This window comes from Sparus aurata, chromosome 17 (genome assembly GCF_900880675.1).
Source record: "Sparus aurata chromosome 17, fSpaAur1.1, whole genome shotgun sequence".
In the NCBI taxonomy this organism is placed as follows: Eukaryota; Metazoa; Chordata; class Actinopteri; order Spariformes; family Sparidae; genus Sparus; species Sparus aurata.
Genome location: NC_044203.1, coordinates 22,035,820 through 22,062,015, shown reverse-complemented (window position 1 = coordinate 22,062,015; position 26,196 = coordinate 22,035,820). Strand labels below are relative to the sequence as shown.

The following is a 26,196-nucleotide window of genomic DNA, read 5'->3' as shown; positions in this document are numbered from 1 at the left end:
CTCAAATGAAAAAAACCAAGCAGACTGAACATGTTAAATCTCTATAGCTAATATCCCTGTTCATGACTTTGCACAGGGATGAATACAGGGTGACTGTTATCCGCCTCACATCTCTCGTGTCTGTGTTGTGAGACAGGTGGCAGTAGTCTGTGTTATTATTTTAAAAAAAAATGAAACCAGAAAGACTTAACACAGTGGAAATACAAACCACTGTATGGATAAGGCATTTTTTTGTCAACACTAGCTGATATAGCCGCTCCTAATCGAGAAGACAAAAATCTGTGAAGGCGAAGGGGAAAAATAAAGAGAAACCAGGCTAAAAGGGTGAAATCATGGATCTTCTTCATTTCTTTTCTCGAGCACTGATTTGCTTAGTTGAACAGCCTATCTGAGTGAAACGAACGCTGATTCTACACACTCGGCTAAAAAGCTGTCAACAAGGGCATTTAAAAGCCGACTGGTGCCAACGGTGTGGGATAAAACTGCGACAACTAAAGCCACTAGATTCCCTGACTGAATGCCGACCCTCAGCCAGGTGTGTCAGGGTTCTTTTGGCTTAAAGTTAGTCGCTAGCTGTCAGCTGTCAGCAACCAGATTTTGAGCCACCTCAGCTCCAGCCACTTGCCCATTTTTGAATTACCAAGGAGTTAGGTGAAGCCACCACACAGAGCCCCACAATGGCTCTTCAGAACCGTATCGGTGAGGTCAAGGAGAATTTATAAATGTTCGATACATTCTATGCTTGTCACAGGTGGTAGGATAATACACATAAACAAAGGGACCAAAACCATGATTTAGAAAATATGTTTAATCCTTTAAAATCAGACATGGAAACATCACCACCACATAACTGAAACATGGCAGGAGGGACAGGCAGCACATATTGCATGAGAAGGCATTTCCGTGACTCCTATGTACATATACACATATTATACACAGTAAAAATATAGTAATTGAAGCATATAGGACAACCGGCAACGTTGGCCTGTGAGCCGTGTGAAACATTCATGTAGAAAAAGCGTGGGAGATTAACAACCCAGAATCATCATGGAGAGAATCTATCTATAATATCACAATCTAAACATGAAATATAAAAAGTGAAATTGTCAAATAGTCCCCCTTTGTAGGCAACACACGCTATAAAGTTTCAGACATCCTTCTGTCAGTATACAGTTTACGTACAATCATCTAAGGTACATAATACAATTCTTTTTTTTATCATTTCAGCCTCCAGCAATCAAACATATAATAAATATACTTCTTACAGCTGAAAGGTGGCAGATTGTGGTTCATATTGCATTACTTCAAACATATTGTAGTGTCGCCAACCTTTAAGCACCGAAGGATGATGTTTTTCATGTGCCGTGGTGTAGTACAGAACAACTACGACAGAACTGGTCTGCATCCAGCAATTATACAGTACCACCCATCACAAATCATAGTTGTTATAACATAAAAACAAAATGCAGGTGTTAATAGAAAATGATCTGGACTTTTCTAATGAGGAAGAATTTCTTGGAGTGTTTTCTTTGGTGGCTGTTCGACTTTCAACCAACTTAAAATGGATCTGTTTGAAATAACATTTTAACATTTCAGCGTAATACCACAAGTAATTCATGACAAATACATCATCTCAACTAGACAAAGGTGGTAAATAATGAATTTTAAGAGCTACCACACTTTGTAGAAAATTTTTCTCTTGAATTTCACAGGAATGTGGAGTTGAATCTTGAAATGTCTGAGGCCACGATGTAAACCAATTCTTTGATAAATAAAACATAAATCTTTACAGGGACCAGGTCAGATACAGCTTATCATACTTGAAATTACTTAGCAAAAACAAAACATCCAGTTTAATAATAGATCCTTAAAACACAGGTCAGCCCAGTGTTATTACCATATACAACATTGTCAGTCAATGCAGGTGTCCAGGAGTGTTTCATTTCATTTTCATGTTAACCTTACTGGATCCCAAACATTCGCAGGAACTCTTTTCTTTGGCGCCGCGACTGGCTTATAATACAAAAGACTCAGTCCTTAAATCCTAAACTGTCATCCTTCATTATATATTTCAGAACTCACATTTCCCTTTCTCCCTCCCTGCTGCATAGACCACATGTGCCTAACAAACATGAACAGTGATTTGTGGCATGAGATGATGTCTACGATCTTCAGTTTTGCTACAGTCACTCGGTAGTGATTCAAATTTCTTTATCAGAAATATCTCCAGGGGTAAAAAGCTCCCTGCTAGCCACCTCACTAACTTGTTTAGTGCCCTAAACATTAAGATAATAAACATTAAACATCTTGTGAAAACAAAGCATCATTCTTATGAACAGCTGAGTAAAAGCAGAGTACAAACAAAGAAAAAAAATTACAAAAATTAGTTATACATACTGTTAGTAATATTGGTCCAGGAGTGGATGTGTGCAGGTGTCATTTCTGTATCCAGCAGAAATGATTTATCAGAGACAAACATCCTCACTGTCTGATGTTGGAAGAGCTGATGAACCACAGGGATCGACCGATTACTTGAGCTGATATTTACAATTTTTCTGATTATTGGAATAAATGTTTTTTGGACTGATTGCCGATAAAAAAAGGAAAAGAAATGTTTTTGAAAATGTCCTACTTTTGCTCTGAAGTCAAATAATGACTCAACATTAACCTTAAAACAAGGAACTATTATCCAATTATGGAACAGTCTCAATTTAATACCGATGCCTCTTTTTATGGCCTACATAAGCATACAAGACCATCAGAAAGAACATCTGTCATTTCTATAAAGACATGTTAGGACTTATCTGGGTTGGGTAAGTCACACAATTTAACAAATATTTTTATGGTAGAGTGATGAGGATGAATTGAGAGGTATTCACAGCATCTTCTCTCTTAAGGGGCCTTCAGGATTAATCTCCACGAAGTAGCTTTAATAATCTGAATCTGCAAATGTACTCGTTATTGACACTACTGAATAAATGTAGCGAGTAAAAAGTACAGTATTTGCATCCAAAATGTAGTTAAGTACCAGCAAATCTAATTAAAGTACAAGTATCTACTGAGTACTGTACTTCAATTACATTCCATCACTGGTTGTTTTTGACAGTAAAATTTCAGTTTTTACTGCAAACGTATATCGGTTTGGTATAAAACTGTATCGGTCGATCCCTAAACCACAGTGACTGAACATTCAACATATACATAACCATAATGGATTGTACTAGTGTTTGCATTAAAATCTTTGAAACCCTGTCAACGGTTGTGTTTCAGACATACAAATGGCAGTTCATTGACTTCAGCTGTAGTGATAAGGCAGGTTTCCCTGTGTGACACTAACCTGTAAAAAAAAATGTCAGTTATACACCGCATGTTAGTGAAGGGACAAACATGTAAAGGCACAGACATGACAGACATGACAGTAGCTGAAAATTATTACTTTTCTGTTATCTTAGTCGCATGACTTCAAATGACAGCATCTGCCGTCATATGAAGCTCTTCTTCTCTTATACTTTAGCACAGATGGTTACATCAGAGGGGGAGATTTTTACGGGTTGTAAAAATGTGGCCTGCCATGTTAATAAGACACATTTTATAATAAGAGACACATTGTAATGTACATTCAGCAGTGGCAAGATCTGGTTGGACCTTCACAGCACCACCGTGGCATCCAGCAGAATAACTTACAACAAAACGTGAAACAAAAGTGAACGTATGGGTGCGTTTGAACCCATCCCTCTGCTGATTTTCGAACAAATACTGTACATCCACAACCAGTAAAAAGAAATGCATACATGATTGCAGAGTAGACAGCAGAGTGTTGATTTGAACAATCTGACCACTGATAGTGAGTGCTCCTGCTAATGAGAAGCACTGAGGGGGAAATGGATGTGCGGTAATGGGAACACTACAGCGTGAATCACGGAAATGTGAACCCAGTTAGACTGTGCACGAACACAGGGAATTATTCACTCCAAATATGCAGGCTGTGCCCTTCATGTGCTTTTGAGAGTGTGTTTTCCTTCTGAAATGTTGCTTCATACTGTGGAAATAGGACATGATGGAGGACTTTTCGTGGATAATATGACTGCCTTCACCATCCACTGGTGACTGGGGCTTTTTACAATATACAACAAATTAATTTGTTAATGTCATTTCGCAAGAAAATCTTTGTTGTTGAACAATATAATGCTGCCAGAGCTGCCAAAGAGCAGCAGATTCAGGGCCATACGCCTTTCGTTCCATGTGTACTTCAAACTCAAGTGGGACATTGGGGGGCAAATGTGTGCACACAGTGCCAGTGTTGACGGCTCGGAAAGCCTACTTAACACAGTCTTCGTCTCCTTGATCTTCCCACCGCTGCCTTCTTCATCGTCACAACCTCCACTGCACCTTGCTGCTTCATCCAGCGATTCCCATGTACTATATGCGTGAGAAAATAACAAGAGGTGCACTAGAGGGTCTGTGATGGATGGGTGACTCACTCTCTTTGTCCTTACTTCGGCCCGCCTCACCTCGTCCAGAAATGTCTCGCCTTTAGATGGCACTTGTTTTACTGTGAAGATGAAACCAATATCAATACAAAGATTATGAAGGATATGAGAAGTATAAGAACAATAGAATTATAAATAACCTTTAATTACAGATTCATAATTTCTTAGTTCAGACTTACAAAGCAGATGTTGGTCTCGGGGATGATGTCTGACAATGAAACTACATCTTCGTTTCCAGACAGGTTGCCTGAATTATCTAAAGCCCCTCCAGCCTCCATGCTGAAGCAGAAAAAAGACAATTTATATGACATAATGACTAACACAAGAGAGAAAAAATATATTTATTATACAGTCCAATCTTATGACCCATCACTGCCCTGCGTACCTGTGCGAAGAACCCTGGTCAAGATCTGTATTTGCAGCTTTGTGCACTTCAACCCCTACAGACCTGCGGAGAAACGTCAAAGCACAGATTATTAGTGGTCCTGTGAGATGAAAGATTAAAGGTCAGGTATTATTATCTGTGTGAAGCTTTACCGTAAGGGAGGAGAGGCAGAGGGAACTCCTGTGCTGCCTAGTGATGAAGTGGACAGGTTGGCCTCACAGTCAGCAAGGTTGTCTACCAGCGGAGGGGTCCTCGGAACAAGATCTGGTCTGCCTGACTGCACGCCTGAGAGCAAAGAATCGATAACAAAACAAAATGAATGCATATTTCAACACCAGTGTATCCACTCTGAGCTCAGTTATGAATGATATCATGGTTATAGACAGGCTCCATCAACTTAATGTTTTTATAATTTCGCCTGTGATGTGTCAGCCCATACCGCTGTCTGCTTCTGAGTCTGTGCTTCTAAAGTGGCTGTGGTACACTAGTCTGGAGTCACCACCTGACTGTCCTGTTGCGTGGGAGAGTGGGGTGGGACCTCCCAGTGTGGGGGCCCTCCTGAGACCTCCTGGAACACCGCTACGACTCTTCTTAGAAGGTGAGGGTTTTACTGAAGATGGAGGAAATAAATGTGGAAATGATCAATAAGGCCCCATTTTATTTTTTTAAGGACATTTAAAAATACACACATACAGTATGCATACTTACGTGGTATTTTCCTGAACACTGTGTTGCACATGAATTGCTGGAAACGATCTGCATAGAAGCCAGGTCTGTGGACTGACACCGTGTCCTAAAGCAGTGAAACGGCAACAGAGTCATTAGAACCTGACATACACCACAGCACTCACGTTTATATGAAATCCAAACTGTGCTACAAACAGCAGTAGCTTCTGCTATTTGTTTGTAGACAATAAACAATTATTGACATTCATTTTTCAAAAATCAAGAAAATTATTATTATCTTAATTTCTTAAAGCTCAAAGAAGTCTTGTTTTAAACATATCTATGCTCACACAGCTAGCCGTAGTGCTCAATTTGGTTTTATTGCTCAGATCCAATAATTTTATTTGGCTGTTTACATTATCTTTTAAATGTGGCAAATACCTGACATGGGTAAGGCAATAAACAATGAGCACGCTCTTGTATAAGTTAACATGGATGCAAATTAAGTCTTACTTTATGTTTTCATTCATAAGTAAATGTGTGGTGGAAGCCAGCAAATCGTGAGTAGATGATAGAGAGGATGAGGAGAAAAGGGACACATTTTTCTTTGGCTTTATGTGGAGCAAAGGCTGCTATTTCTGACTGAATGCGGAGTCAGACTTTGATGTAAATGGCTGACACAGATTCCATCCAAAATTTCAGGATGTCAGGGGCTCATTTTAACTACAGCTTTCAAAATCTCTGCACAAGAGTCTGGCGGCAAGACACTCAGGCGTACGGGCGATATAGTGATGTAAAGTTGTATGAATTGCGATATAACTGTTTAGACTAAGGTCACACTGCAGAACACCATACCAAGAGAAAAAGGAGAAGGAGAAAAAGAAGAAGCATTTAGTCCTTAGGCTCTTACCCCATCATGTACCAAGGCCTTCCACGAGTGCTCCAACTTCTTAATAAACCTAAATAAATAGGACGTGATAAAACTATTTACTGCATGTTATTAAACAGGTTAACATAGGTGGGACAAACAAATATTTATATGAGAAATCGATTTGGCTGCTACGGAAGAGGATAAGTGCCACATGTGAAATTTTTTTTTGAGTTCTGACTTTAAAATCAGAATTCTGAGATTAAAGTCCGAATTTCTGTCTTTAAAGTCAGGACTAAAAAAAAAATTCACATGTGCAGACTTTTTTCTCAGAATTCTGACTTTAAATTCAGAACTAAAAAAAAATTCACATGTGCAGACTTCTGACTTTTTTCTCAGAATTTTGCCTTTGGTGTCAAAATTCGGACTTTTTTCTCTGAATTCTGACTTTTTTCTCCAAATTCTGAGATTCAAGTCAGAACTAAAAAAACATTCGCATGTGGACCTAATCCTCTTCCGTAGGCTGCTCTGAGTCACAAACCTGTAGGACTGAAGAATGTCAATGATGCCGATGTAGATCAGCAACCTCTCTCCTTTACTATTACGAGATGGAATACCACCCATGCTGGAAGGACAAGGCCAGAGACACAACAGATCATTTCATCGTCCCACTCAAAGATCACACTACAAACAAACACCAGTTCAAATTTAGCTTGTATGTTTCAAGACTCACTGGTCTTCTGAATCCAAAGCTCCCTTCCCTCGAGCCTCCCCCTGAATGGACTCCATGGCTGTACAGTACAGACTTTTCTGGGCTTGTGGCCGCCGCTGATCCGGGGTCACTGCTCCTTCCGACCCCCCACTGTCCCCCGAATTTCCACCAGCTCGCTCCCGTTCTCGACTGGCCTGGTCCATGTTGTGGATGCCCATCAACAGACTGTAATCCATGATCTTGAAACTCTGCAGGAGCTACAACAAACATCAAAAGACAATAAATATGTTGACATGACCATCAACTGTCTCTTAACAGTTTAACTGGCTACAGACTCCTGGCAGCATTGTTTTAAGTTTTCTACTTTGAGTACTTGTTTGTCATTTTTTTAATTTGTCTGTTGTTCGAACAGTCTGTAGTAGACAGTGTAGATTGTAAGGCATCAATGTAGAAAACTGTACCAACCCTTTTTGCTATTCAATATTGTGCATGATATGTCATTGCCTTAAACAGCAGAAAGGGATGTTCTCATGCAGGACTTTGTGGTGGTTCTAAGCAAAACTGTTCATGAACAGTTTTGCTTAAGTTTAGTCTTATTTTCTAAGATTAAATTAAAGCAACATTATGTAGAAATTGGCACTCCCCCATTTTTTTGAGGACTCCACTGCTGTAAGTACAAATCAATTGCAGGTGCTGACTACAAGCAAAACTCGTTAATTCATAACAATGTTATCTGTTGAAAACTTGCATGTATTATTTACAGTCAGCCTTTACTACTGTGATCTGGACTGAAGTGGGCTGAAGTAGCAAAGAAACAGTGTCCACAAGGCAACCACAAAAACAGATTAGCCTGTAATGGAAAGAGATATTTTAATGAATAAATGATGTGCAGCCTCTGTCACATGAGTTGATCGGCTTTCCTGCATCTGATAAACCAACACTTAACACACCAGCATCTCGTGTTAACTGCAATGATAATGCCACCAGTCTCTTCCATCATTTGAAAAGGAATCCTCCCTCAGAGTAAACAAGGTATTAGTTTGCAGTGTCATGCGAGCTTGAGTCATCTCTTCGACACTGGGCTTCTGATGATCCTTTGACTGCCAGCAGTGTTGGAGCTCAACATTAAGAAACAAACAACTGTCTACGCTGACTAATTGCTTTTTGGAGAGACTGGAAATAACAGACGCCTCTGTAAAGAAAGGACCTTCACACCTGCTGCAACATGGCTGCCGAATTTTTAAAGAAAAAGTGAGTTTTTTATAACATTCGTGGGTACCACAGAGTAAAACATACTCACTATATCATTAGTAAAAAAGTAGAGTTCGACTAAATGTATTAACTAATAACTTGACTTTAATGTTCAGTTTAATGTATTCTAAATGTCAGAGACTATCATTATTATATCTGCATTTAAAAATCCACTATCAGTCGTTGTCTAATAAAAATAACACTCAATACAACCATTTTTTTTTTTTAACGTTGACCTCAAGAATCTGATTCAAAAAAGAAAATCTTATCTACAATGGCTTTCATATTTCAGGACATTTGTTTTGTAAGACTTGAAATCCAGTGAGGGCACAATGATAATAACATTCTGCTGGTTTACTATTGTATCTGAGCTTGTGAATATTAATAACCTTGCGTATTGTAATACTTCATAAGAATGCCTCCTGTAACTCCATGTGGGCTGAGAGGATTGAACTGATACATGATAAAATCAATCAGACGATGAAAAACAAGTGTCTGTGACTCACCAGGCAGTCCCTCTGTATGGTCTTGCACAGGGCATTATAGTTATCTGCTTCCAGCAGCAGGCCGTCAGGCAGGTCCTGGATAAAGTCCAGGTCTTTGTGAGTGGGGACAGCCTTTTCCCTCTCCTTAGGGGAAGCTCGTCTCTTATAGGTGGAGCCCTTCAAGTCATATTTGATGTGCATGGGGACGATCCGAGGCAGAAGATTGTTCATCACGCAAATACGGATATTTTTTCCTCCTGCCTGAACGCAATACAGTCCATAGAATTTGGGCAACAGGGTGCGCTTGTTTTGGTTTATATTCTGAAAGGGAGGAAGAAATGTGGAAAAAAAAGATTAGATATGTGGCACACTTAAATTAGAAAGAAATGATTAGAACTCCAACTCTCATGGTTATTATAATTATTGCAATAATAATCACTCATACTGAACACACTCCCACTTTCTGTTATATTCAGGGCTCACCATAAAGTATCCAGGCAGGAGTTTTTGGAGGAACTCTGCCTCTTTGTGTTGAACAGTCTTGATGATGAACTCGTCATCACTGGAGACGTAGAAGAGGGATCCGCTGGCTCCCGGGTTAGACAGCTCAATCAGTGGCTCATTACACAGAGAATACTTTAAGAGGAAGGGGTGACTGCATTAGTATCCAGTGGAAATATGTTGGCATATCCAGAACTCTTATTTATCAGTGGCTCTAAACTGAGTGTACAGAATTTAATACGGTTAAAACACAAAATGGTTAAAAATACTGCTATATTGTTTTAAAAAAGATATTGTGATATCATTCATCATTTGTGGGAATAATCATTTTTTTAGCACAATTTCCCTGTTCGGCAGTACAACACTACTTCATTATAATGTTGTTTGGTCACATATTTTAAATCTCTATCAAAAAAAATGCAGCTTCTAAGATCTGGATATTGTACTTGCACGTACCAACTATGAGCCACTTGATAGAGCTATTTCTAATTATTAAGAGATAATAATTAGAATGATATATTAAGACATATATATCTATTTATATATAGGAACAGTGACTATAGCCTCAACAGGAAACATGGCAGTGTGTGTTTGGTGTAAGTACTAACCAGGTAGTCATCTGGCCGGATGCCAAACAGTTCCCTGAAGTAACGAAAGGCAATAGGAGCGTAGGTCTTAAAGCGAAAGTCACTGTAGTGATGAGCAGGAGTCAGGTTACTGCCTTCACTGAAAACATGTGAGAGAGAGGGAGGGAGAGAGAGAGAAATGGAGAGAGAGAGAGCGAGAGAGAGAGAGAGCGAGAGAGAGTTAGAAGACAGAAAGGCTTTAAAACTACATGAAATCCGAACCCACAAAGTCACGATGTTTGTTGACTACAATTTCAACCACCAACCTGGGGAAGAAGATGCTTTCGACCACCACGAAGTCCTGCATGAGAACATCCCTTTCTGCCTTTTGGCTTAAGCTGCCAACTGTGTGAGCGATGCCCAACTGGATGGCACCTTTCAGGGCAGACGACGTGGTCTACAGGGGTCAGAGAGGAAAAGATAGTAAGCGCTGGAACAAACGATATCTTATCTCTGTGACTTCTGCTGTTTCACTCACTATTTTTGGGTGTCCAGCGAGAGGAATACACAAACTAATTTTAGAATATAAACACCAAACATCCTTTCCACTTTTCACCTTTGCTGCTTCATGCTGTGTGTGTGTCCAAAACCACCGGTGTCACTGACCCCTCTCCTCCCCCACCAACCCCCAGTTCTGACCTTTTTATAGGTGGTCTCTCCTGTGGTGGTCTCAACGCCCCGGTGTCCGATGGTCTTCTTCATACTCTGAGTTGTGCCTGAAGAGCCAGGCATCTGTGGAGAGGGCAGGGAGAGAAACATATAAATTTGGCCAGTCGGTCGGTCTGTGTCTGTGTGTGTGTGTGTGTGAGTGTGTGTGTGAACACAGATGACAAAGAGCAAGCTGTATGCAAGCTTTTGGCCATACTGAGTAAACACCTTCACATGAGCGCCATCAACTCGGCTGATGAGTTGCTGAACCCTCAGCAAGGGTAGACTTGTGTAGCAGAAGACAGGAGTGAAAGCCACATCAGCTGGTCTGCTTTATGTCTAGGCCACAAGCCAAATGGTGGTAAAATATGCAAGCTGGTAGATTTAATTCACTCACCAGTCAAAAGAACTATTAGAACATTAATTAGGTATTTGGGCATTAATTATGCACCCTGTCTACTTTCATAAATAACTGCAATTAATCAAGCACCAGATACATTTAAATTAGTTTGTACTCTCTTATGTCAATATTATTGATCAAATTACACATCCCTTCAATATATATTCTTAAATTTTTTGTTATCCTGTAGAATTATCATTGTGTTGCTTTTTTAGACTAAATTAGATAGATTTTATTTATCCTACAATGAGGAAACTTAACAGCAAGATCCTACAAGTACAGGAAAAAGAGTCAGAAAAATAAGACAGAGCTGCTGTAACTAGCTGCTGATCATGTGGGCCCATCTTACTTTGAACATGTATTACTATCTGTAATGAACAACACTCCATTTATCATTATTGGAATCATTAACACAAAGCCAAATTGCTTTCACTGACTTAACAAGTGTAGCATCTACACAGGTAAAGATTGGGTGGCAAAGTTGGTTTGCAATTTGCCAATATGAGCCACATAGTGTAGACCAGTAAGCCAGTGTTGCCAATGTGGATGTTTTTTTTAAAGTTACAAAAAGAACACAAGACGATTGCTTATTGCAATAAATGTGCTGCAAGGGTTCTGAGAGGACAGAGAAAGTCCACAAGTTGCTTACCCTGAGGTGTGCATAAACTACAGGATATAAACTTTTTATTTTAAATACCAAAATGTAAAATTATTGGTCACCTTAACAGTATTGGTCATGAGAAGAAAGTAATTATCTACGATCTGTGTCAACTTTTGGTTCATTTACTGGCTGTGGTGAAGATAAACTCTCCAACAACACATAAAACTGCGTTTTCAGGCATTTATTCACCTGTTATCACCCGTGTAAAAAAAAACTGTGACAGTGTGTTTACTTTTTCTTAAGCTGCTGATGGCTGCATGAATGCAGGCTTGAACTCTCTAAACTTGTTCCCCCCTCCCTCTTTGGGATTGACTGGATCAACATTTACTTTACTTGGGGCTGTACATAGCACAGAGTCAATTCAGTAAGACAACTTCAGTCATCATTACCTCTGCAGGGGCCATCTTTCGAATGCCACTGGTCCCTAAAGAAAGAAAAACACAGTTACATTGGGATTTACAATGTGAGAAAGGAACAGCTCTGCCAGTCTCCTTGTTCAGAGTTGACGTAGGTGTCAACAAATGCAGCCTGTGTAAATTTGATGCTTGCTATCATTCTTAAGACTTTGAGCTGGCAGCTTTTAACATGGAAGAATTTGTTAATGACTGCTAAGAATCCCTCTGCTGGTTAATTAGCAGGGCTATTTCCAGCTTTGGCTGATGACTATAAGGCTGCTGATGAGCCCAGACCTAAATGTGGCCACCGTTACTGACTGCCGCCCTCGATACACCAGCTCTACACAAACTGGAACTACTTCTCCCCTGAGCTGGCTGCTCCAGATTCATCTGGTACCTGGGGATGTGTGTCTGTAGTCAGTCACTACTCTCCTACCAAAAAACTGCAGTTTCTAGCTCTTGCTGTAACAGCCTACTTTGTCTCTAACAGTAACTTAACTTTTGACTCTAATATGCTAACACTATTGCTATATTTTTGTTAAATTAAGCCATTCAGTAAACTCAACCGTTCAGCACAAGGGCAGTTTCTTGTTGCCAAAATAACCACATGCTGAATGTTCAAGGAATCACCAAGCAAAGACCTCTGGATGTGTGTAAAATTTACTGGCTTATAAACAAAAGATGAGCAGTGTAATTGAATTACACAACCCAGACACATGGGTCTGTCCTCCTGGGTAAGCATAATAACAACAGCAGCACACAGTAGATTTGTCAGATAAACACACAGTTGAAATAAAAGACATATTCAACGTGATTTCCTGTGTCCTTACATAAACTTGCTGTTTAAACCTACTATCTCGCCCACTCTGCACGCACCTCTAGCCTGTAACCAATGGCAACATCTACTTCAATGCCGCAGTGCCATGGGTCAATATATACAAAAGGCTGCTGGGAAGATTATACACTTGTAGTAACAACCCTGTGTGTGAAAAGTCATCTACGGCCAGCAGCTTCAATCCAGGCGTCACACACACATCAACCCAAGAAAGCTGGGAGGGTTAATAACAAGGCAGAATCACCGAATGCCATGCAGGTCTTCTCAGTTAACAGGGATGTACACGGCAATCCGCAGGGAAACAATGAGCATCGTTCTGCCCACATTCCCTCTCATTATGTAAAGCGACACACACTATATCTTCACTACTCATGCAGTCTCTGCTCACGCACACAGAAACACTCACGCACACCCATGCGAGTACCTCGCTGTAACGCTCTCCTCCAGAACCGAGTCCTAATATCTGTGGAGCAGGACACGGTCATCCTAGACAGCTTAACCTATTAAATGAGCGACACTGGGCACAGCATGAGTGCATATAGGTACAAGGAAATGTGTTTCCTCTAGAGCGGACATGATTAGTCGATTCATCATTTCAATCAGAAAATTAATCAGCAACTTCTTTTATAATTGACTGATCAATTTGTTAGTTTTTAACCGAAGATTTCAAACATTGTCTGGGTTGAACACCTTAAATCTGATAATGACTAATTTCTTCAGGTTTCAGTGTGATGGTCAGATAAATCAAGTAATTTAAAGATGATGCCTTGGGACATGTTTTTACATTTTCAAAACAACACAGTTTTCTGTTGAATCAAGAAAATAATTGGCATTAACTGATGATGAAAATCCTTTCACTGAGATCCTGAATTCATCACATTGCAATCTTTCTTTAAGTCAGCGTAGAGCTAGACAATAACACACTGTGCTGCATATTCGGGATAGGAATTACCCAACCCAACCCAATTACTTAACAATGACTTAAGCTTGTCAGAGACAGGCCTTACGACAATAGGCAAACCATCTGTTCCTCCCTGTGTACAAAACAACTCTCTGCCAGGCTTGTTCACTTGTAGCCTGCAGCCTGTACAAGGCAATAATATGGGACACACACGCTCTCCTAACATCATTTTCTGCCTGTGAAGTCTCCATAAATACACTGGTTCTTGCCCCGATTAAGAAACAAGGCCAGTAAGGGCTAACATAGTTACCACATTTTGTCACTGTCACTCAACTGTGTGAGTGTGTCTGTGTGTTAGACAGAAAGCTGGATCTTGTATGTGTACAGTCTAGGGCTCTCAGCCATGTGAGAGCCACAAGAGAGCTCCGAAGCCCCTATTTTTATTCCCTGATTCAGCCTGGGTGGTTACAAAGAGAAGAGCAACTCCTCTGTACACATGGAAGCTAATAAGTGACGCACATCTAAACGGATTAACAAAATGCCCATCATCTGTCCTGTCCTCGGAAAATAAGAAACCTCTGATGCGACTTGAACTGCCCTCCACCCATCTGTATCTGTACTGCACAATCCTCTTATCAGCAGAAGAGATCAAGCCTGTTCATTAAACAGATAAGGCATGACAAGTCTGTGTCTTGGTAAGAATTCAATAAGATCAATATGTGTTTTGGTTAAACATCGACTCAGCTGTGAAGCTTTGGAAAGTAGCTGATAGAGGTCTTGTGTTGAGGGTACCAAATGTAAAGTGTATTTGCTTTCAAACTTTACCACAAATCTAATCAGACAGACAGAAGAAAAGGAGGGGTGTAACGGGCGAGGAAGGCTCGGGGATAACAGCAGCCACTTATCCCAACCCATTCATTTACTCAACAATACAGATATTTATAACACCTCATATTAATGATCCTGCGACAAGCTCACTCGTTAGCATGACACACCGTGTAACGTTAACAATATTACCGGCTTGATAACAAAACACAACATTTGAGCCAACGTGGTCACGGATATTCTTTCATTAACATGTTATCAACCTCGTTAGATAAATCGATATAAACACTGATATATGCGCACTTAAGCTTTGTGATCAACAGAAAACAAATAAACAGTAAGGTTTATAAAATAGGCAGCTAAACAAGCTAACCGTTGCTTGGTTCATTTGTTAGGTTGAAAGCCTCGATGCTAACTAACTAGCTAACTGGCTAACCGGGTCTTTGATAAAGCAAATAGTCACAAAATAACACCATTTTCATCGCTACAAAATGTTACACGGCTCTGTTTAAACGCTGGTTTCAAGACAGCGAAGGAGGAAGGTTTATCAGCTCGATACCTGTCGGGGCTGTTGATCCCGAGTCTGCTGTTCCAGCAGTCGCCATTACGATTTGACTGTTCACATCACAGACAGCGCCGACAGTTGAGCTCTGATGCTCATGTCGCAGCAGCACCACAGCGACCCCAGCGGACCGACGTGGAACAGTTTCAGTTTCTCTTTACTCTGATGCCACATAGAATCATTTCTAATGGTTCTCATTAAGTTTGCATGGACAGAAGAAGATAAAACATTTCTTAAAACCACTTCTGTAAATTTTTTGATAAAAATCTTAATTGTTTTATAAATAGGTGCAAGGATCGTATTAAACCACAGAAAATAAGACGTTTTTCATGCTATTTTTTCTGTTGACCATGGAAATAAGTTAAGATCAAAGAAGACAGTAAAAAAGAATATATCTAAAAATAAAAACTATAAAAGTGCAATTAAACTCAAAATGACAAGGCAAGCAGCTCACATACAACACAGTACCAACAAGTGCAATAATGCTGATACCGTCTCAAGTAGAAATAGCCACAAAGTATAGTAAGAGTAATACGCTACCATCTACTATATCAGGGTACCCCAAAATGATCATACTTGGTGGTTGTCTGTGTTAACACTGAAATGTGATGTAGTACATAATGCTTAAAAACTATATAGATATTAACAAACTGCAATATCATATAGCATTGGATACAAAATATAAGTTGGAATGTAATGTTAAAGTTTAATATAATATATAACGTAGAAGAGCAATATAGCATAAAATAACACATAATAAAACAGTATCTCAATAATGTGCTCATATATATGCTTATATGCTGTGTAGTAAAAAACATTTAATATTATATTAACTTTGATCGTTTCATTCTGTGCTCAGCTTTACACTTAAGATCTTGTTTGTTATATACTATGTATAGTTTGGATTCATTTATTTAATTCTATTTTTTTCTCTCTTTGTATGTTCTTGTCCTTTGTTGGATTGGAACTGCGGTATTTGTATGTTCTTAATTATAGACCAAAGCTCATTAAATACATTTAATAACTTGATTTTATAAGGGTTTTGTGACATCCATCAATCAACAGTTAAAATGATTAAATAGGCAAGATTTGGCAAAAAGGCTACTTTCCTCCGATGTTAAAAGGCACCCCGAGAATCAAATTAAAAATCATGTGTTGCAAAGTTAAGAACGTGAAAATTCTGAAAATTGGTAGTAGGAATAACAATTTTGAAATGGTCTATGTGACAGAACACATAATCAGAATCATGGCTTTTTTAGAAAACATTAACGTCCTTGTGGAAATCTGTTCAGTTGATATTTGACCTGAGACGTTATGTCACAATATCAACCCAAAACATTCCCTTTCATAACGTAGTTTATTAAAGAGTCACTAGCTTTGGAGAAGAAATTCAGACTCAAAATGTACAATATTAATGAGGCAATAATACAAAATGAGAATTTTTTTTTTTCATAACTGAATAAACAAGCTGTTCTCAGAGGAAAATAAGGTCTCCAGAACACTGTTTGAAGCTAGAAAGGTGGCAAACAAAGTAAAACAGTATGCAATTGTGTTTATCTGTAAGGTCAGTTTGTTTATTCAGTTTGTTTAGGCATAACAAAATCTACTTATTTTATCAGGGACACTGTGGTAAAACTTCACAGGCCCTGCATACAAGGAGACAGTAAACCAAAAAAAGTATTTGTAAAATGTTTTATTAGAGCTGTTGTAGATACAATCTTAACCACAAACCCATATAAAAAGAAGAGAACTGATCTTGCAGCTCCAAAGGAATAAAAAAAATGCATTTATAATCAAATGTGTAAAAAACAGCCCATAAAAATAGTGGTGTGACATAGACAACAGTCCATCTGAAAGACTAAGCATTCACAATATTTGTGTTTCTTTATGAATGTAATCTTGTGATAACAATGTGATCTCAAATGAAGTAGATGAAGCTAGAATTTGGTCCAGTTTGAATAATTTTATAGACCTCTAAACTGATTTTTGCCGGAATGATTGTTCCTCTTCAGTGATTTTAGGCCACTTCTGCTGCTAGCTTGCTGATTCCTTGAATGGTCACAGTGCCAAGGGTTTAGGAGAGAGGGCACCTTTTCTTCTTCTTTTGACGTAAGACATTGGTTGCCTTGGTGACAGCATCCATGAGAATTTTGGAGATACACTGTGGAGATTCTTCTGAGGAGGTGCGACAACAGCGGCGGACAGCTGGAGGGGAAGCCTTTAATGATGAACACATCTTCTCTGACTTATCCCTCAGCTGATTTCACGAGAGAAAAAAATCCAGACAGAAGACAAACAACATTAGAAAACACCGATTTTTGGGTTATTTTTAAAAATATTAAACTGAAAATGTTCCCATCCCAAACTTTGGATCTGCTCACTTCCTTATTTTACTCACCGTTTGCACAAAACAAGAGGCCTTGTCTTGTTCAGGCAGGGGGCAGCATTGGCTCACAAAGCTCTTGAGAGGAAAACCGACAGAGAACCTACAACAACACAGTGGCAGCATTACTCTCTCCACCTCACACCGCTCACAGATTGCACACACGTTTAGATCCATGACAACAGGAGATAAAACACATCTGAGATTCATTTTTTCTTCTGTGACAATAGAGAGGAATGCACTTAAAAAGATTCAGAAAGAAAACAGAAATCAAGCCAAACACAAAGAACATTAAAGGAGCGTGGAGAAAACAGAAAAAGAGATTAAAGGGCAGTTGTAGGAAGTGCTGTCTTACTTCTTCTTGATGATCTTGTGAGTGTCACAGATCTTGCTCAGTGAGAGCTCCTCAGTGGCGGTTGTCATATTGTAATGTGGGTCGGGAGAAGTTGATTGGAAACAGTCATATCGATCATTTTCCCCCTCAGCCGCGGAACAACAGTGGAAATCCACCTGTCCGCCTTTCTCACCCACGCAAAACTTGTCAAGCTCTTCACGCCACTAAAACACAAAAACGAGAAAGGACGTAAGAAGGTACCAAAAAGGATCAAGATTAATGAATCATGTTATGTCTGATGCCATACCTTCTGGTCGGCACATTTGAGCGCATCCTGCTTCTTTTTGCAACACTGTTTGAATCCCTTTTCAATACGATTCACACTCTTTGCCTGGCGAGCCAGCTGCTCGAAGCCTGACCCGGGCAGGCACTTGACAGTATAGAGGGGCCGTAGCTTCTGGTTGTTACACAGTGACTCAATGGTGTCAGCTGTGGGTCGTCCAGGAGGAAAGTTAATGTCAACTTTTTGGGAAGTAAATGGTTTCTTCATCTTCTTTCTTCTGCTTTCTCTGACGGCATAAGGAGTCATCACAGTCCTGTAAAGTATGAGGCATAAGTGTGTTTTGCAATGTGATGTCTCACAATCAAACATTACTCATTTGTCCTCAGTTCACCTAATCTCCATCTGAAAGGATAAGGTTGGTGTTATTCTATTATTGCCTCATCAGCTGTGTATTCCACCCAAAGGATCCTGAACTTTCAGTCTCAGGAAACATGTTTGGAGCAACCAAAGAGTTACTGCAGCCCACTGTCTGTGTTTCCACCATGTTCCAAAAACCCCTGAGAGGATCAGGCAAATAACTCATTGTGTGACTATTACTGTGTAATTGTTGGTTTTTTGCTTCTAACTTCATGGTGATGTGTCAACACACAATGTACCAAAAAAAAAAAAAAAAAAAGATTTCAGGCTGCAGATTTTTTAGATATCGTGGCTGAAATAAAATGCTGTGGGAAATCAACCCATGTGAGAGCCAGAAATGTTCAACCCTGGATGCCCCAGACTCAAACTTCCTGTACTTTCTGAAAGTACTCGCCCCCATTAGGAACTTTTTGTGGGGTAAAATATGCCCACTGAACTTAATTTGGATCCCGGTCCCTGAGTTGGAAATGCACTGAGTTTGCTGGTGCCTGGGGAAAGTTCCTGTGATGGAAACCTAGCTACTGTCATCAAATCCCCCTAAAAGGCAGCACCATCATTCATCATAATGCTCAACTATATTGATGCAGTTTCAGTGATTGGGGTTCTGGCAAAATAAACAAAAACACAAACGGTGGGTGGTCCAGCTTAAAAAATAAGACAATAAACCTCAGTCTGCATTGAACAAACAAATATTGGATGTGCAAATGCACAATATATAATCATTGTCACAATAATGCCATTCCAGAGCAGTAAAATCCTTCCCCATAATATTATAAACCCCTGTGGCGTGTGTTGGCATCTGATAATCAGTCAAATGTATGGATCAGTTACAGAAAACTAGACTTCCTTGACCTGTCCCAACTAAAGAACTGCTTATGAACCAGCCATCAAGGCCTGTTTTCTATGTTAATGCCTGTTGTAATGTTCAGACAGTAAACACAAATGTATTCTTTTTAATGTTTTGCTCATATGTGACACAGATCTGTTTGCTTTTTCGAAACAGTGTGAACAGCACAAATCACATAGCATCTGATGTTCTGACTTCCAACTACTCAAGATGTAAATTGTGTAATGTAAAAGACTCACAGATATATAGTTTGGTGTTTTTTTTAAAAAAAGTTTTTAAGTAACAAGATACCAGGGCACTCGTTTGTGGCTAATGTCACTCAAAAAGGAGTAAATAGTGCATTTATTAAGGTCTGTTTTCAGTGGTGGATTAATACATATTTGGTGCTTTGGTGAGTATATAGAGCAGCAGACACCATATGTGGGAATGACTCAAAGTAAACTGCAGTGTCAATGTTCATTGTAATAAAAGGAACATGTCACCCAGCGCAACAGTGTGTCTCATGTTTTTAATAGTTTCTGGACAAAAAAGAATCCTCAATGACACATTATTGCCAGACATATTCTTTAAGGCAATGACAGGAGTCCAACATACTAAAAGTTGCTAGAGAAACGTCTGAATATGTCCTCTGCATAGGAGCATAAATGGTGTATAGTGTCCTTCAGCAACTGCTGAGTGGACCTAAAAGAAACATAGAACCTGTATTATCACTCTTGTATTTCACTGATTTGAAATAATAACTTAATGATGCTTCTTAACTAAGACATTTTTATTGGTGTTCACTGGATTTATAACCCTTCATACCTCTGGCCCTGGCAAGTGTTGGGGTCAAAGCTGAAGCTGTCGGTGGAGGTGGAGGTGAGCGGTGGCACCGGCAGCTCCTCTGTCGGCCCGTAGCTTGGGTTTGGAGCGTCGTTGTGGAAGCAGTTTAACCTGTCACTGCCACTGTGCTTGCAGCAGTCATAGATACGATCCTTCACTGATGTGTCCTCCTCACAGAAGGAATCGACCGACAGCTCCCACTGAAGTAATCACAGAAGAGTAACACAGACAGAATTAAATCCTTTATCTTATTGACATAGTGTCTGTACACCTGAGGATGTGCGTTGAGGGAATGGGCCAGCCTGCAATTATGTAGAGTATACTGAAAAACAAACATGGTAAGAGGCAGGCGATAAGATTAAGGCAATGCTTTATTCACTTATAAGTATTTGAAAAAGGTTTGTTGCCTGTCTTCTGACAGCTAAACTGGTGCTCATGCTGAGGCATGTCAGGCAGGGCGGCATATAATGGGCTTATCAAGTGGAAGAGCCCAAGGCCTTTAACTTTGTTTCAAAACTTCAAGCACCATCAGCTCTGCGATGTGAAGAATGTCTCGTGCCATTTTTATATCCAGGGTTATACAAAAACATGCAAAAAGAAGATTGTTTTTGGTACAAGTATATGAGACAACAAGGACAACTAAATTACAGCGTCAGGATTACAATTTTTACAAATATTAGACGGGGAGTTTTTAACTGGTTATGAAACAATCTAACACTGATGCCTCTAAATGACCTACATAAGCAAATTATCAGAGAGAAGACTGTCCATGTTTCTGACTTAATCGGATTGGATAAGTCACAAAATTCAAAATTGTAAAGGGGTCTCACACCCTGAGGAAAGAAGCTGTTCTGTAGTCCAAAGTTTAATTTGTTGCAGCATCATATCATCGTTAAAGCCACAAATATTTAAATGATCTTGTTGCTGTCATTCCTCTTGTCAGCTGTGTTTCAAAAAAGAAAAAGTAATACAAATATGCTGTCTTTCTTGTACTCACCTTTTTATCAAATGCCCACACTAGACATGTGAAGATCTTTAGAAATCAAGGAGATGCTGCTCATCCTTTTGACCACAGGGGTCGTCAGAATCAACACAAAATTGAAGTTCCCTGTAGCTGCTTTAAGGCATAAATGTTTATAATAATATGACATCTTCCTCTTCTACATGAAGTATTAAGTGGAGATGGAAACCCTGTTTGGGATCCAATTTCATCTCTTTCATCATGTTCCACTGTTTCTTGAGAATTATGTTGAGCCAAATAAGAAGAAAATTACTAAAGAGGAATAAACCAAGATGAGCAGAAGTAGGTCAGGAAGACACAGGATATCCTCGTTTTATATTTATAGGGAGGATAAAACTTGCTGACTCAGCCGTGGGAGCTGTTGTGAAAACTCACCGCCTGTGTGGCGCAACACAGCGTAACGTCCTTCCCCCATGTCTCGTTCTGTTGACAACATGAACTGAACCAGAACTCTGCATTATTGACAGCGCTGGCCCTTCGCTTCAGCTGGCCAAAACCAGAGAGAGGAAAGTAAGAGTCTGGGTAGAGGGGACGCTGATCTCCATGGAGACAGATAGCTGGGAGATTGTCAGAGGACGGCCGGGCGAGGGGGAACTGAACGGGATATTCCAGCGCGGGAGGACCACCAAAGGAACGGGGCCGAAAACTTGGTCGGCCTTAAAGGAAAGAACGGGAATCATACTGTTACTCGATAGCAAACATGAAGTTATAGAAAAAAACTGAGACAAATGAGAGGAAAAAAGATACGAACGTCTTGCAGGTGCCGAGAATCCTGGTCTGGGATTCCCTGGGACACAGAATAAAGGCTGTATTATTCAACAGACAGAAAGACAGACGGACAGACAGACAGACGGATAGATAGATAGATAGATAGATAGATAGATAGATAGATAGATAGATAGATAGATAGATAGATAGATAGATAGATACCTTCAGGAAGCACCGGTCTCTGCAACATCATTTGTTGTATCTCTGAAAGATTTTTTTTCAAATCAAAAAATTAATACATCTACAGAGACAATCACATGTTGTGACATGAACGTAATGGAAGGAAGGAGATGAAATGGCACACCTGTTATCCATAACATCATTAGGTTAGTACTGTAATTAACTTGGGCCTACCTTCAGGGTTCAACATCTCAGACAAGTCCAACGGTCTCTGCAACATGAATGAATCTGGTTGTTGCATCTCTGAAAGATTAAAAAAAGATTATTCAAAATAAGAATATTCCCCAAAGTCTCAAATACTTAAAGGTCATATTGATAACATTTTATTCAGATGAAGCCATCTACAGAGCTTGCAGAAAGGTCCAGAATAAAAATTAAATTGAAAACAATTTAAAATAAATACAAAAAAATCTTTAAAATATAATTTTGAGGTATTAATCTTAACATGTTTGTCCAAAATCCAAAATGATTGTTTTGTTCATCTTTTTGTATGAATTCAGTCAGTTGGCTCCAGCTTCTAACAAGGTTTGTCAGCCAATAGTAGAGCACCGTTGGTATCAGGTGGTGTTAATGTCAAGACTCTTTGTGGTTGCCAGTTTGGGAATTTTACGGTGGCAAAATTAAAGTTAGCTAGCTATGTTAGGTGGTGCAACACACTGGCAACCCCTTCAGGGGGCAGATGATTGGTGCAATAGTGCTGTTGTGATGTGAATGTTATCAATTGCTTTACTTGAACATGACCTATATCAACTAAAGTTCTGTCAAAGCATGGCTACTAGGACTCACTAAAGACTCCATTCAGGTGCAGTAAGCAAATCTGGAGAAAGATGGCTGATTGGTGAGTTTGTCCTCCGCTGTCAAATACCAACGTTCAACCCAGAGAATCGGTATTTGAGGACCTGCAGCAGAGACTCAACAATCCAGTATCTTTCTTGGTCAAGGCCCAACGGTCCCTTATATCCGCATCAAATTCCACTCTCTCATAGATACCAACCACCTAAATACACCTGATTTTTTCTCATCAAGTTTCATGTATTATTCACTGAGAAATTAACACAAATGTTGAAATGTCATCAGTGATGATTAAGAGGGATTATTTCTGAGTCTACACATTGATTTTTTAGTAAAATCTGGCATAATATACTTTTAAAGGAGATCTCTCAGGATTATTTTCTCACACTTTAAAGAGCTCCCTCCAGATCCCCGGCAGACAGATCATTTCAAAGGTAACTATCACTTCTTGAGACGAGCGGACTGAGCTTCATCAGTAAAAATCAGTGGAGCGCTCCTTAAATCTCAAACTCAGGTCCCACCCCCGAAATAGCCTCTTGAAGTAGTGAGTGCTGGCCAAATGCCACTCTGAACTGCCAAGGTTCTAATTGGCCCTCGCAGAGATACTGCACTTGTACGTGAATGCACACACCTTGCAGGATTTCGTCATGGTCAAAGGTGAGTTCGCGCTGCTCATCGTTGTGCTCATCTGGAAAATTGTACACAGAAAGAGAGAGAGAGACAGGGGGAGGGAGAGACAGGGAGAGAAGGGCAGAAAGCCAGATAAAGTTATGTAACACTTCACTGGTTTTCTTTCATACTGGGAGACAGCCAGTGGTGGAAGATTACTTTAAATGTCAGTAGCTATACCACAGTGTAATAACACCACATTACAAGTCATGCTTTTAGAATGTTATGTAAAACTCTGGAAGTAATATCAGAAAAGTGCTCTTAGTTTAAAAGAAAGTACTCATTATACTGTCAGAGGAAAATCATTCTATATTACACATGATATCAGAGATGTAGAAAGTACCCAAATGTCACACTTGAGTAAAAATATCATGCATAAAAAAATTACTTTGGATATGAAATGTACAGAAATGTACTTTAGTATCAAAAGTAATGTTCTGGCATTAAATGTTGGTGAATAAGAAAGAATAAAAGTCAATTGTGCAAATATTCACATTATCATATACAATACTACAATACTTTTCTGATCATTGGAATCTGTTTTTCACTTGAGTGCTGCAGACAAGATAAGATATCTTTGTTTGAAAGTTGCTGCTTTGGCTCTGATGCGGCATGAAATCTACAGTAGTCGAGTAGTGTTTACCACAAAATTTAATTTAGGAAAAGTAGTTGAGTAAAATGAATTAGTTACATTCCATCAGTGCACACAATTAACACATATGATGTAACTATCTGTTAGTTGACATTCAAAATATTTGCTACTTTATATGTCAATAGTATCATCTTATATTATCTTATAAAGAAATGTGCAAAGTAAAGCTATGGCAATAAATAAAGTACAACAATATTCAAGTTAAGAATAAGTTGCATCAAATTGTACTTAGGTAAGTCAGTACTTGTACTTAGTTACATTCAGAACAGACTTGTTAAAGTGCTGTCAGATACAGGGTGAGAGTCAGAGGGTCTGCAGGGGAAACAAACGCACTTACAGCCGCTCAGACGAACAAAGATGGAGCCCGGCTGCCAGCCAAGAAGCAAAACACAACATGAGAACAACAACAAGAGAGAAGAGTCCCGACAGCAGTACCGACCTTGGGACGCTGCGCTCAGCAGAACCAACACAAACGCGGTGGAGCAGATCAGAGCCCGAGAGGAGCCCATTGTTGACTTGATGTTGTGTGTGCTGTTTGCTGTTTGTCCCACTGAGTGCTGACTGACTGCTGACTGTCCTGGCAGAGAGCACAGAGCTGAGAGCACAGAGCTGAGGCCGCCCAGGAAAACACGCTCAGCGGGGCAGCGCGCAGACCGGCCCGGTAATTGGTCCAACAGACGCTGCCGTGCTGTCCGTCTGCAAACAGTTTTTATGGTTGTTGTGGGCTCTGAGAGGGGACGAGGCGGAGAGAGGAAAAGAGGGAGGGGAGGAAGTTTTTCAACATGACTCACGAGTGATCCGTGCAAAATCCTGGGTGCTCTTATATGGGAGCTTCTGATCCTCAGTTAAAGGTCCCTGTGTGGAAAACAATAGACCAATGTAGTTTTATCTCATAATTTTACCTTTCGTCTCATAGTTTGGACCTTTAACTCATAGTTGTGACTTTTTAACTCATAATTTCAACTTTCTATCCCATCCTTTTTGTGTCATATTTTTTTGTTGTTATATTTTTACCCAGATATTTCGACTTGAATGACTTTTTATCCCATAAATTGATGTTTAAATCTCATAATTATGACTTTCTACCTCATATCTACATTCCTATAGATGCCACACTGTTTATAATTACACTATTATATTGTATATTGTACATATTATGTAAACCTGTGTTACCTTTTTATTATATTGTTCATTTTTTCTGTTATTAGTGTTCATTGTTATATTGAACTGTCACAGAAATTTCCCTGTTTGCGGAAATGATAAAGGAATTCTGATTCTGATTCTGATACTTCTGATTTTTTAAACTCATAACTCGTATTTTTTATTTCATAACTCTGCCTTTTTATCTCATAGTTGTGACTTACCATGTTTTTTTGTTTTTTTTAATCAATTTTTTTTTTTTCAATCAGTCTGGCTGTAAACTCTTCACTCATTGCCTTGTCATTAAGCTCAGCTGTTAATTATCACTTGCCGACTGATCCAATCAGCAGCTCTTGCTGAAACTGATGAACAAGTCTGTGCTGAAAAGTACTCCAATTTGTTGACTAATTGTGTAACTAACTTTGTCACTTAGGGATTAAATAGAAGTGTATCTTAATAATCAGGAGTTTCTGCCTGGGGTGGTATAAAATGGGTGCTTTATAATTTGTCACATTCTTTAATTAAAAACATAACAGTGTCAGTTACATTTCTATGTTGACATTTTTACGTTCATAAAGATGACCCTTCAATCCAAAAGTGATTTACAGTAGTGCATTTAGGAAATAAATAGTCCCACCAGTCAAAGCAGAGTGGCCTAATAAATAGGAAAAAAAAAG

The 26,196-nt window shown here is 39.4% G+C and overlaps 2 protein-coding genes across 2 annotated transcripts; both read right to left on the bottom strand.

Moving 5' to 3' along the window:
* Nucleotides 1–788: 788 nt before the first annotated feature.
* On the bottom strand, nucleotides 789–15,311 carry pip5k1ab (phosphatidylinositol-4-phosphate 5-kinase, type I, alpha, b). The gene is made up of 16 exons (XM_030394415.1): nucleotides 15,209–15,311; nucleotides 12,083–12,117; nucleotides 10,624–10,716; nucleotides 10,251–10,381; nucleotides 9,967–10,084; nucleotides 9,341–9,493; nucleotides 8,879–9,178; nucleotides 7,143–7,378; nucleotides 6,951–7,034; nucleotides 6,452–6,500; nucleotides 5,584–5,668; nucleotides 5,315–5,485; nucleotides 5,028–5,160; nucleotides 4,876–4,938; nucleotides 4,670–4,769; nucleotides 789–4,552 (listed from the first exon to the last, which is right to left on the bottom strand). The coding sequence occupies exons 1-16, from the start codon at nucleotides 15,252–15,254 to the stop codon at nucleotides 4,550–4,552; spliced, it is 1,800 nt and encodes a 599-aa protein (XP_030250275.1). The 5' UTR covers nucleotides 15,255–15,311; the 3' UTR covers nucleotides 789–4,549.
* Nucleotides 15,312–16,888: 1,577 nt separating this feature from the next.
* On the bottom strand, nucleotides 16,889–25,120 carry ecm1b (extracellular matrix protein 1b). Its single transcript, XM_030394858.1, has 11 exons — nucleotides 24,819–25,120; nucleotides 23,690–23,746; nucleotides 22,441–22,509; nucleotides 22,249–22,290; nucleotides 22,070–22,105; nucleotides 21,694–21,974; nucleotides 20,280–20,497; nucleotides 18,236–18,524; nucleotides 17,950–18,152; nucleotides 17,610–17,697; nucleotides 16,889–17,468 (listed from the first exon to the last, which is right to left on the bottom strand). The coding sequence occupies exons 1-11, from the start codon at nucleotides 24,886–24,888 to the stop codon at nucleotides 17,286–17,288; spliced, it is 1,536 nt and encodes a 511-aa protein (XP_030250718.1). The 5' UTR covers nucleotides 24,889–25,120; the 3' UTR covers nucleotides 16,889–17,285.
* Nucleotides 25,121–26,196: the final 1,076 nt, after the last annotated feature.

Coding starts and splice junctions, on each gene's coding strand:
- pip5k1ab (XM_030394415.1), bottom strand. CDS start 15,254: ATGGCGACTGCTGGAACAGCAGACTCGGGATCAACAGCCCCGACAG. Junction 12,118..15,208: donor GGGATCAACAGCCCCGACAG/GTATCGAGCTGA, acceptor TTCTTTCTTTAG/GGACCAGTGGCATTCGAAAG. Junction 10,085..10,250: donor GAAAGCATCTTCTTCCCCAG/GTTGGTGGTTGA, acceptor ACATGTTTTCAG/TGAAGGCAGTAACCTGACTC.
- ecm1b (XM_030394858.1), bottom strand. CDS start 24,888: ATGGGCTCCTCTCGGGCTCTGATCTGCTCCACCGCGTTTGTGTTGGTT. Junction 22,106..22,248: donor GAGACCGGTGCTTCCTGAAG/GTATCTATCTAT, acceptor TCTGTGTCCCAG/GGAATCCCAGACCAGGATTC. Junction 17,469..17,609: donor CCTCTTGTTTTGTGCAAACG/GTGAGTAAAATA, acceptor TCGTGAAATCAG/CTGAGGGATAAGTCAGAGAA.